The 12481-nt window shown below is 45.0% G+C and overlaps 1 protein-coding gene across 1 annotated transcript in view; it reads right to left on the bottom strand.

The window, feature by feature from the left end:
- RD3 (retinal degeneration 3) overlaps positions 1 to 5360 on the bottom strand; it is a 7284-nt gene extending 1924 nt beyond the window's left edge. Inside the window, exon 1 of the mRNA XM_015427631.1 lies at positions 5065 to 5360. Within this exon, the coding sequence (XP_015283117.1) occupies positions 5065 to 5360 (296 nt within the window). The remainder of the gene's footprint in view (positions 1 to 5064) is intronic.
- Positions 5361 to 12481: the final 7121 nt, after the last annotated feature.

Here is a 12481-nt window from a genome sequence, read left to right as displayed (position 1 = left end):
GCCCGGCCGCCCCCCCTCCCTCCCCACCCACCCGGCGGCAGCGTTAGCAGAGCATCTCCTGCGCACGCACAGGAGATGCTCTTGCACTTTCGGGGGGATTTGAACATCCCCCCGAATTTTTTTTTAACTTTTTTTATTTTTGTGCACACGTGGGGACTGGCCCACGTGTGCACAAACCTCCCCTGGCCCCCACAGCTGCCCCCTCCGTGCTAATTTAAGTATCCGCACGGAGGGGGCAACTTGGCTATTAGTATAAGGATATTCTATTCTATCGGCCCTCCAAAACCACTGAAGGAAGAACGTTCAGTCTCGCCAAAGTAAAAGCTCTTCTTAGTTTTGGGACTGTCAGTTGATAAAAATATTTCGGCAGTTGCATCGGGAGGGCAATTCCCAAATGGAGTACACACTGGAATAAAAACAAAATCTCAACTTCAACTATATGCTAATAGAGTCTAAACTTGCTGAGACTGAGAGAGAAAGAGGCCTTGGGGTCATAGTAGATAGCTCAATGAAAGTGTCTACCCAGTGTGCCAGCTCTATGAAAAAGGCAAACTCTTGTTGGGGATTATTAGAAAAGCAATAGAAAATAAAACAGCCAATATTATAATGCCCCTATATAACTCTATGGTGCGGCCTCATTTGGCATATTTTGTGAAGTTTTGGTCACCATATCTCAAAAAGGACATTGCAGAGCTGGGGGGGGGGAGGAGTACAGAAGTTTAAGATGATTAAGAGGTCAGCATTTTTTCCTATGAGGAAAGGTCGAAGAGTCTGGTGCTTTTCAGTTTAGAGAAGAAATGACTGGGGGGAAGGGAGAGACATAACAGAAGTTTATAAAAGTACGCATGGACTACAGAGAGTAGACAGAACTTTTTCTCCTGCCACCCAAATACTAGAACTTGAGGGCATCTAATGAAGTTGATGGGCAGTAGATTCAGGATGAACAAAAGAAAATACTTCTTTACACAATGAGTGATTAAAATGTGGAATTGCTGCTGGAGGATGTAGTACTGGCTACAGGACTGGATGGCTTTAAAAGGGGAATTCATGAAGGATAGGGCTACTAGCTCTTGTGACTACAGGGAACCTTCACATTCAGATGCAGTAAACCTTTGAGTACCAGTGCCAAGAGCAAACTTCAGGGGAAGGTCTCAGCCTTTCTGCCCTGTTATTGGCCCTTCAGAGGAAGTGGCTGGCTACTGTGTGTGATAGGATGCTGAACCAGATGGATCACCAGTCTGATCCAGCAGGGCTCCTCTTATGTTCTTATGTGATAGCCACAAACTTTTGTATAAAAGCCATCCAACACTGAAAGTTTTCCTATGTACTTTTGCATGATACTCCCAGAAAGACTCTACTAGTAACTCACAGACACTAAAGCTACATTCTCATGAACATAATGTTAGATAATTCTTCGTAATTTGGGATGGGATAATTTCAGATGGTAGTGCCTTACTTCTACGCTCAGCCTTGGTATTAAAGGAGTGGAGTACATAATGCCCTTTTCCTTCTCTCCAGGAAAGATGCTTATTTTGCATTAGTTATTCCAGTTCTTCTAGTCAAAGGCAGAAGTACCTACCTAAACAAGCTACTGAAGCCACCACTGGAAACTCTACCAAGCTTCCCCCATCTGGTTTCTGAGATTTCATCAAGAATCAATCATGCTTTCAAGAATAATAAATATTCTTGGGTCAAGGGAGAGGAATAGAATTAGTTGTTTGGAGAGCCCAGCCACTATCTAGCTTTGCTTTTGTATCTGTATCCATGCTGGGCTCAGTGCTTCAAAACTTTCAATATATCTGCATGATACTTTCTTTTCAAAACATCTGTACTAGCAATATACATCCTCTTTCCTCATACATTCTCAAGAAGTATTACAGAAAGAGGCTACTTTTTACAAAATTAACAAAGGTGAAAATATCAGATGATTTTTTTTCTAGCTCTCCTTGCAATCATATGACATTTAGGCAAGACTGAACTCAGGAACCGTCTAAACACTGAGTTGCCAGAAGAGGGGGGTAGTGGGGCAACAGAAGGAGAGTACTCTAGTAGTGGGGGCTAAATCATGAATGGTGCTAAAATTTCACAGAAGTAGATGGAAGTTCTAAGCACTCCACAATACTCAGGGTGAAGATTCTGAAGAAGTCCAGTAAATTAAACTGATTCTAGCATTCTAAAAACAAAATCAGTCAATGCAGTTCCAAAGAACAACTTCTTCAGAAATGCAGAGCAATTTTGTTGAACATGCCAAAGATAGGATGAACTCTCTCAGGTTAATTTTAAACTGATTTTCTGATCTCCTATTAATAATCAATGTATCCAATTCTCAACATGGCAAAATCTGTGGATACGTAAACCCAGACTGGAGCCATGAACAGACAAAAAAGATATTTCTACAAACCTGAGAAAAGCCCCTTGTTTGCACTAAAACCTGAAAATGGAGATTGGGGAACAGAAAAAAGGTTGGGGGGTGGGTAGGTGAGAACTGGGAAGGAGAAAAAGAAACAGGGAAAGGGGAGGCTATGGGTGTTTCTGGGAGGAGGGGAAAAGGAAATAGTGTGAGGAAGGGGATACAGAGGAAAATGAGGTGCCCCCTGCAAGCCCATGAGAGTTCCTGTTGTGTACTAACTACAGCTGCGCATGCGGTTGGGTTCGCACGCAGCCATGTGAACCAGCCGAGCTTTGCTCACTCCAACAATAGACAGAACGGATCTGAGAACGGGCCTATCGGGCAACTCGGATCCTAGTGTAAACCTATGGGAATGGGCACTATGTAAATAAACCAATCACGGGTGTGTATGGGTGTGTGGGTGTGGCACAGAACGGACACTTAAGCAGGCCTCCGGCCTGGCTTGAGCATTCCAGTTTCTTCTGCCTTAATAAAGTAATGAGCTGATTTCACTATCTATGCGTCTGGACCCAGTACTTTACAGTTCCCCACTGTGAAACTGGGCCCAGCACAGCACACACAGAATTTTCCCAGGGAAAGCTGAAGGGGGGGGGGACAGATAAAGGTAGGTTAGCTGGTAGTTGGTAAGGAGAGAAGCAAGCAGGAAAAGGACAGGTTCTGGGGGCTTTCAAGGAAGGAAAAAAGGAAATATTGCAGGAAGGGGAAATGAGATCCCCCCCCCTGCAAGTCCTTGCAGGTCCCCCCAGGCCTGTAGCCTTGGGCTGCGATCACATATGCCTTTAGGTACAACATAGTTGCAAATACCTGACGGATCTAAAGAGAGCAATCAGACAGCAACATCTGGGAAGTGTCCCGCAGTCGTCGACAATCCATGCTGCTCTGCTGCTAGGACTGCCAAGTGGGGGCGGGGAAAACCCTGCTTTGGAGGCTCGATTTCCGCCGTGGCGGAATCAGGGCCCAGGGGGAACTCTGCCCCCCAAAGCTGTGTCACCAGAGGTGACGCAGCCACGCCACTCACGTTGGGAGCGTGGCCCAGATCGTCGGGGGAAACCATATGGTTTTCCCCCGACGATCTGGGCCACGCCCCCAACGTGATCGACGTTGCACGTCACTTCCGTTGACGTGCTGGTGGCACGCACGCGCGCATCCGGAGCCGGCTCCCGGACCCGTCGGAGCCTCCCCGCCAGTGAGGTTGCGGGGCCTGGCAACCCTATTCACTCAAAACCCACTTATTTATCGCAAAGTGCCAACACGGCAATTTAACCTGAATACTGAGGTTTTACTTTAGAAAAAACAACTCATACATTAACTTAAGATGATCCAAACAAAGTAAGGAAAGCAATCCCAAATTCTTTCACTTACTTAAAATTATTTGGCAGAGAATTCGACACTTTAATGATGGTCTGGGCCAGGCTGGGGCGATGGCACGCGTGCCCACAGAGAGGGCTCTGAGTGCCACCTCTGGCACCCATGTGTGATAGCACAAGCACACTCTCATGCCATCAGGATGGTCTGATCATGCCATCCCAGCTCGGTGCCATTTTTCTTCCCCCTCTTCGCTGTATGCACATCATCGCATACTCCATAAGGGGCCCTTAGTGCAGAGGTGCGATTCCTCATTTATCTGCATGGGAAACAAAACGGCCAAAAAAAACCCAACTCACCAGCAGTTGCGTCTGATCACACAGTGATGAGCTGCGCCCACTGCTACAAAGAGAAGTGTGATCTCACAACCACGTGTCAAATTCCTCTGGAGGAAATAGCCTCGCTTCCCCTCCACTTCAACTGGCATGTGTGACCACAGCCATAGTGGGCCCCCTTTCTTAAAGGCACAGCCCCACAAGAATTTCTCCTGTAAATGCTTTTTTCAATCATCCTTAAACCTTTTTTTGCTCCTTTAAGCAGAGTGGGGTGCTGTAGTTGATTAATTCCCACACAAAGCAAGGGGGTTGAAGTTGGTGACCTCTAACTCTGTGTCAAGAAACTGGTCTCCTTTAAGAAAGTTTTTCTTGACTATAGAAGTCATCACCCCCACCTCCCAGCTTTCTATCAGAGTTGTTGCTTAGGCTGGCAACTTGCAGCAGCTGGGAACTGTCATCTAAAGTGGTTGACAGCTTGCAATTTAGAGATCTATCCTGGTAACAGCTTTCTATTGGCTAAATGGCTTTTCTTTCTGCACTGAGAACTTCAGCCCCACCAGAAAAAAAAATTGCCCCACAAGCCACAAAATCCTGGCTACGGGCCTGGGGCCCCCTTTGGAACCATATAACAGTCAACTTCTAGATCTTGGTTTCTCTCTTAGATACTTAATCAATTGTACAGATACAAAAAAAAAGTGAAGTTTGCTTATTGACTAACTTTGGATGTATAACTTACCTAACTTCAATTAAAAAAAATTAAATATAAAAAAAGTATGTGAACTGAATATGCAACAGGGTACAAAAGTAAGTTTCATCAGTATCACATATACTCAGATACACACCACTATGAAACATTGAGTATTTCCCTCATTTTGCAAAAAAGTTATATTGAGGAACAAGAATTATTCACTGTCATCAAATCCCAGGCCACCCGCAAAGGAATTCTCTTGTCACAGTCCTGAATTTTCATGGCAAACACAGAGAAGTTCTTGATCACCAAAGACTTCACCATACCTGATAATAACAGGACCACAGTAGGAGGGGTGGATTTTGGAACACAAGTCCTCCAGTTGCAGACGCTCCCCTGGACTGATATCATAGTTGTGCTTCTGGTAGCTAATCAGCCAGCTATAGTCCACACCTGTCTTTATCTTGCGGTACTCATTCTCTCTGTCCCGCTGCTGTTTCTCAGCTTCCTTAATTTGCCAGCCCAGCTCCATCATAAGGGTTTCTATCACCATTTCTGTGGGGCTCCTTTGGGACATTCGTCTCGAAGGCTCATTCCACCTGAACCAAGAACCCAGCGACATGGTCTCTGTAAAGGGCAAATTGAAGGTTACAAAATATTCATGTTTTCAGATGGAAAAGTGAATGTTTCAGATTTGGAGCTTGCATAGATTTGGGACCAAATACAAGAATATGGAGTAAAGTTCATACTCTGATAAAAGTGAATGATTAGAAATGAGGAGTGCTGCTCCTCTCCACCATTTCATTCCTCCTGGAAACTGCAGCAGTGTTGAGATGGGACAGAGCTACCGAAGAGCTCCTCTTGCAGTGTACTTGGACTTCTGATGTTACCCCCATGGTATACAAAAATACCCCTACTGAATCAGCCTACATTGCACGTCTAGTCTGGAATCTTGCCCTAGAGCCCCAACAAACAACAAACATATATGAAGCTTATACTGAGTCATACCACTGGTTCCTACTCTGACTGGTGGTGGCTCTCAGTTGGAGGGAGGTCTTTTATTCATTCATTCATTCATTCATTCAATTTATACCCTGCCCTCCCCGTCAAGGCAGGCTCAGGGCGGCTTACATAAAAGTACATATATAAATGTGGTTAAAAATCATTCATAAAAACACCATAATAATTAAATATTAATTATCCTAAAGTGCTGGAGCAATATTCAAGTAAAGTGCGAGAGCAGAAGTTTCAAGATTAACAGTACTACTTAGGTGGCAGTCATGATGACACTTTCATACTAGCTCAGTTGATCCAATTATGTATGCAGTGAGCACAGGCTGTAAGTTGTAGGCCAGGGCACAGGGTCACTTCTCAGGTGTTTGGTGCAACTCCTAATCGAAAGCCTGGTGGAAGAGCTCTGTTTTACAGGCCCTGCAGAACTGTAGGAGGTCCTGCAGGGCCCTGATCTCCTCTGGGAGCTCATTCCACCAGTGCGGAGCCACCACTGAGAAGGCCTTGGCCCTGGTTATCGCCAGTCTGCCATCCTTGGGGCCTGGGAGGGCCAGCTGGTTTTGGGCCCCTGAACGCAGTGCTCTCTGAGGGATGTATGGGGAAAGGCAGTCCCCCTTAGGCAGACCCTGACCATAAAGGGCTTTAAAGGTCAAGACCAGCACCTTGAAACAAATCTGGTATGCTATTGGCAGCCAGTTCAATGCTTTTAGCACAGGCTGGATGTGCTCCTGCGTACGGAGACCCATCAACAGCCTGACAGAAGCATTTTGCACTAGCTGCAGCTTCTGGATTTGGGACAAGGGCAGCCCCATGTAGAGAGCATTACAGTAGTCCAATCTCGAGGTGACCATCGCATGGATCACTGTTGCCAAGTCGTTGTGTTCGAGGAAGGAAACCAACTGCCTGATCAGCCAGAGATGATAAAAGGCTGACTTGGCAGTGGCTGCTACCTGGGCCTCCATTGTTAAGGAGGCATCCAAGAGCACTCCCAAGCTCCTAACCTCTGGCACTGGCACCAACTATGCCCCATCAGGAGTGGGATCTCTACCCCCCGGCCACCCCGGCTCAGGCACAGGACCTCCATCTTCATCGGATTCAGTTTCAATCGACTCAGTCTAAGCCAGACATGGCTTGTAATGCCCGGTCCAGATCTTCTGGTGTAGAGTCAGAATGGCCACCCAACAACAGATAGAGCTGGGTGTCATCCACATATTGGTGACATCCCAGCCCATGCCTCTGGGCAAGGAGGCACATACAGATGTTGAACAGCATCGGGGAAAGTACCGACCCTTGAGGCACTCCACAGATCAGTGGATGCCTTCAGGACAGCCATTCCCCTAGTGCCACCCTTTGTCCCCAACCCTGAAGAAAGGATGCAAGCCATTGCAAGGTAAGCCCCTGAATTGCAGAGTCAGTGAGGTGGTGGATCAGTAGCTGATGGCCAACCATGTTGAATGCTGCCAACAAACTGCAGAGTCGGTGAGGTGGTGGATCAATAGCTGATGGTTGACCATGTTGAACGCTGCTGACAGGTCCAACAATAACAGCACTGCCAATCCACCTCAGTCCAGGTGCCTCCGGAGGTCGTCCATGCCTCCGGAGGTCGTCCCATGTCCCAGGCGAAAACTGGACTGGAAGGGATCTAAGGTGGAAGTGTCATCCAAAAATTTCTGTAACTGGCCTGCCATGGCCAGTTTTGCATCACCTACTGTTATAGAGCCTCCATAGGTTCTCAGAAGTTCCCAAAGGAATAATACATATATGCCCCAAAGAGCTTTACACTCTAGTAATCAACATCTCCTGGTGGTCCCTGGCTCAAAAGATGTCTGTCTAGCCTCGACCAGGGCCAGGGTTTTCTCTGCCCTGGCCCCCACCTGGTAAAACATGCTCCCCATCGAGATCAGGACCCTGCGAGATCTTAGTTCTGCAGGGCCTGCAAGACGGAGCTGTTCCGTCAGGCTTTTGGTTGAGGCAGCGGGCATCCACACATGGCCTCCCCGAGGTTGCTATCTTCTACCTACTGGCTATCCATCTACCAGCAACCAGCCATATCCATCAGTATGAATGGGTTGGAATATTCACCAGCAGCTATAACTACAGATTTTAAATGTTTATAATGTAAATGTTTTACTGTGTTTTAAACTTTACTGTATTATTGAAGATGATGTGACCCGCACTGAGCCCGCTCGCAGGATGGGCAGGATACAAATACAAACAATAAATAAAAAATAAAAATACTTACAAGGAGATCTTTAATAACACACCAAAGTTACCAAAGGTGCAGGCTAAGCTTCTATCAGCTGACCTCCAGCACACAAATGCGCAGCAAAACTTAGCTAGACCTTCAGACCACAGTCATGACTAAAACTATGCATCTTATACCCTGAATGCTGGCTACGAGTCAAATAATGATTCCCAAACACTTGGATAAGCCAGGTCAACTTGCACCTAGCTTCCAGTGGGGGAAGAAGCAACCCAGGCTTTGAAGTTAAGTGCTAACAGGCATGAGAGAGAAAGTATGTTTCTCTTGGTAGCAGGCAATCCATGTTCTCTTATGAGACTCAAGACAGCTAAGCACCAGCATACAGCAAAGATGGGAGTCACCCAGGCTCATACACCTACTACCAGACCCTTTTACCTGGAGATGCTGGGGATTGAAGCTGGGACCTTCTACATGTAAAACAGATACTCTACCATTAAGCCATGACCCCACTCCCAACCAAGGACACCCAGTGTTGCCTCCTGGTATTCAGAGGTTTATTGTCTCTGAATGTGGAGGTTCTCTTTAGTTACCATGGCTAGTAGCCATTGATGGACCTATCCATGAATCTAGCTCCCTTTTAAAACCATTTTTGCTGCAGGCCACTACTACACACACTAGCAGTGAATTCCAAAATGTAATTACTCATTAAATAAAGACGTACTTATCTTTGTCCATCCTGATTCTATCGCCCATCAACTTCAGTGGGTTCCCCTGGGTTTAGCAATAAGAACATAAGGAACCTGTTTCATGCTGTGGCCAACCAGTTGCCTTGGAAGGCCAACAAGTTCTTGAGGTAGGTGTCTAGTATTGGGGAGGGGGCTTCAGAGATGGAAATGACAAGTTCTTGGGGAGGGGGCTTCAGAGATGGAAATGGCAGTATTTGTTCCTTGTTATTTCCAACTTTCAGTGTTTCTGATGTATTAATTATTTATGTACATGGAATGTTTATGACTGGAAGACATTTTGAGCTTTGTAGGAAAAGCAGTATAGAATGCTAAACACCCTAATTATATCTTACCACTATCTTTATTTAGGAGACAGAGAAAGTCTCACCATACAGCAGCTGCGTAAGAGGTCTCCTGTTTAATCCCCATACCTAATCATCCTAACAGCAGGGCATGTGATCCAAATCTGCTCTTCCCTGTTGCACTTAAAATAATTCCATACACAGCAGGGCCAAAACAGGGGCTGGAAGAGCAGACACTCAACTGATTCTGCTGCTTTTGTTACAGAATTCTTCAGATGTTACATTTCCCTTCAGAAATTCACATAGGGAGTTTCATACACATGTGCGCAATTATCAGATGAACATTTAAGGCTCAAATCTATCATGGCTCGAGTATCTTTATTTGCAGACTGGTCTACAATGAGAACAGCATTCTCATTCTTGGGTTATTTGGCGTTACTATACATACTTAATGCACGGAGAGAAATAAAGCACTGAAGAGTACCACTGAGTTGGTTATGATGTCTGCCGTTTCCATGGGATTTAGTAGTGACTAATTTCTCCTAGATTGTAGGAGAAACATATTGTAATCCATGAAAATTCTAGTTAAGTACATATGCCTTCACATGCTAGACAAAACCCCTATCTGGAAAATACATCTGAAGTATCAGATATGTATGATTCTCAAAAACCATGTTAACCATTAGCCAGCTCACTTGTGGTACAGCTGTACTTCTCTAAAAGAGTTATTAGATATTCCTTGGGTGCATTGGACTTCAGTATTGGGTAGGTGGATGAGTAGCCTCACCTGGACAGGACAGTCAAACTGAGCCAGAGAAGGAGGGGGGATATTAAACTTTGTTTTCATTCTTCCACATTTTCATCTTGCCCTTCCTTCAAGAAGCTCACAGTAACTGGCCTGAAGTTACTCAGCAAGCTTCAGGGCAGAGTGGAGATTTGCATCGGGGTCTCTGAGGTTCTTTTCCAATACATGTGCTTTTCAACCTTAATGAGGCAAATTGCCTCTGGTGTGTCCTTCCTGTCCCCTTTTCTTGTAACCAGTTGCAGTGTAGGGCCTGGTGGTGTCTGGGTCATTTTTACCACAGTTGCACAGAAGGAGAAATTGACAGGAGCAACAGTGAGACCGACACTACATTCTTGTACATTCTTATTTTCTATTACCGTCAATCGGGAAAACAATTATTTGGATCATGTTGAGTACTACCTCCAAGATTTTGATTTTAATTTACTGTTTTTGGGGTCTGTTCAACCCCCATGTCTGACTAGTAAAGTACACTTTTTGTTTGGTTGAGGAATCATCTACAAGACTTCATCCTGGACAGCCTCAATTACTGGGCTTTACTTTGCGTAGAATGTTTAACTAATTGTCATATGTAGTTTCAGTGAGACTTTTGTCCCTCAAATGAGACTAAATGGTAATTCGGGCAGATTTCCTTCTTCTGTTCTGTCTAGACCTGACTCACTTGCATGAACTATCTGGATAGTTTTACTAAACATTTGCCTATGTGGTGCAGGCATCTTTTATAGAGGGCACCTTGCACATTCCTGCCTATAGCTTGGTTGACACTGATTGATCTGAAGGGGTTGTCATGCCATGTAAAATAAGAGGTGATGAATGAATGGATCCTGCCAAAAGGAAAGAATTGAACTCATTAAAAGCCTTTGGTTTTACCCATCCTGCAGCTGTAGGTCAAGCATCATAAAGGTGTAAAACTCTGATCTCACAGCAGCTTCAGGTGTCGTTGTGAAAGTTGTGCAGCATTTTTTATATCTTGAAAAAGATGAGTCAGACTGTCTAATAAAAGCCTTTTATTGCAATTCTAAACATATTCAAATGTCATTCCAAACTTCTCTGTGTTATTATGCTGGCTCTTAGAGATCTGTCACAGAACAAAAGACTTCCAACATCCACGACCAATGGAAGAACAGTAGCTTTGAATAAGGAGTGGTGGGATGTGTGTCAGTGAGCAAGTGGATGTTTTGAAGCTTTAGGGACAACACGATATGATCCTTGGAGCTCTTTGTGACTACTATATAAGCACATGCATCTTAAACAGACAAATCATGATGCCCAGCAAACGTAACAGCAAGTAAGACGTGGCTCAGGAGTCCAGTGGCTCAGGAGTCCAGTGGAACCTTATCCAGGATAAACTTTTGTGAGTCAGACCTCCTTCATGAGATGCGGTTCAGAAGCTTCCAAACACCAGGTGCCACTTCTCCACTACAAAGCAATGCCTGCAAGGTATACTTTCCAGAAGTGGCAGGCAGGATGGGAGGTGGAGAAGTGGCAGGCAGATGGGACTGGTACCAAATCTTTAGCCCACCCACCTTCCCCCTGCAACTCTCCCCACTTGTGCCACTTCCTTCCCAGCTAGGATTCCAGCTCCATGTTTCCATCGCAAGAAGACTATATAACATGCTTATTTTACAGTGGAGATAAACACATAGCAATCCCCCAACGTGGATGCTTTCCTGACACCTATGCACCTCATTTAAAGTGATATTTGCATGCATTTAGAATGCTCCTACAGTAAGAGCCATATATTAAAAATCTCTGGAATTTGTATCTGTGTGGGTTTCTTCACCATTCTGTACACTACAGAAACACACACAGAGGAGCCAGGGTCATCAGAACATAAGTAGAACCTACTGGATCAGACCAGTGGTCCATCTACTCCAGCATCCTGTCCCACAGGAGGGCCAAATTAACAAGGCATAGAGGCAGAGGTCAGTCACAGAAACAAATACATACCCATTTCCAATTTTGAAGTGGCTGAGCTGGTGCCTTAAGGGCATCTTTACACTTAAAATATGTGCCAAAAATATGTACCTAAAATATTTTACTGAACGCTTAAAATATAAAGTGTGATTGCAACAGACATATATTTGCATACACATGTCTCATTCAGGTGGACTTGTCTCAGTTTCTGTCGTTGGCATCTCCAGTTTTAAAGGGCCAAGTGATGTGAAAGACCTCTGCCTGAGACTTTGAGAGCCACTGCCAGTCAGAGTGGGCAATACTGACCTTGACAGACCAGTGGTCTGATGCAGTGACAGGTAGCTTCATCTATTATTTATTTATTTATTTAGAAAAATTGTGCGCCACCTTGCCCTGATCAGGGCCAACAAGATGGCTAGCATACATAATAAAAACAGATCTTAAAAACCATTAAAACCAAACAAAAACCTATCAAGAAAACTATTAAAACCAAACAAAAACACATCTTTAAAACAATTAGCCAAAATACACACACTGTACCAAAAAATATACGTACCTAAAAACAACAGTTCAAACGTAGAGCAGGAAGGAGGGATCACTGGGGGAATGCCAGACAAAACTAAAAAGTCTTCACCTGCTGGCAGAAGACAGCAACAGAAGGCGACAGGCAAGTCACTCTGGGGAGAAAGTTCCAGGGTTTTGGCTCCACAACAGAGAAGGCCCGCTCCCACATTGCTACCCACTTAATCTCAGAACGCATGAGCATGGTCACCCAAACCAGGG

This window comes from Gekko japonicus, unplaced genomic scaffold (genome assembly GCF_001447785.1).
Source record: "Gekko japonicus isolate JY-2015 unplaced genomic scaffold, Gekko_japonicus_V1.1 scaffold45, whole genome shotgun sequence".
NCBI classification, from domain to species: Eukaryota; Metazoa; Chordata; class Lepidosauria; order Squamata; family Gekkonidae; genus Gekko; species Gekko japonicus.
Note: the sequence above shows the minus strand (reverse complement) of the source record. Positions and strands in the feature narration are given on the sequence as shown.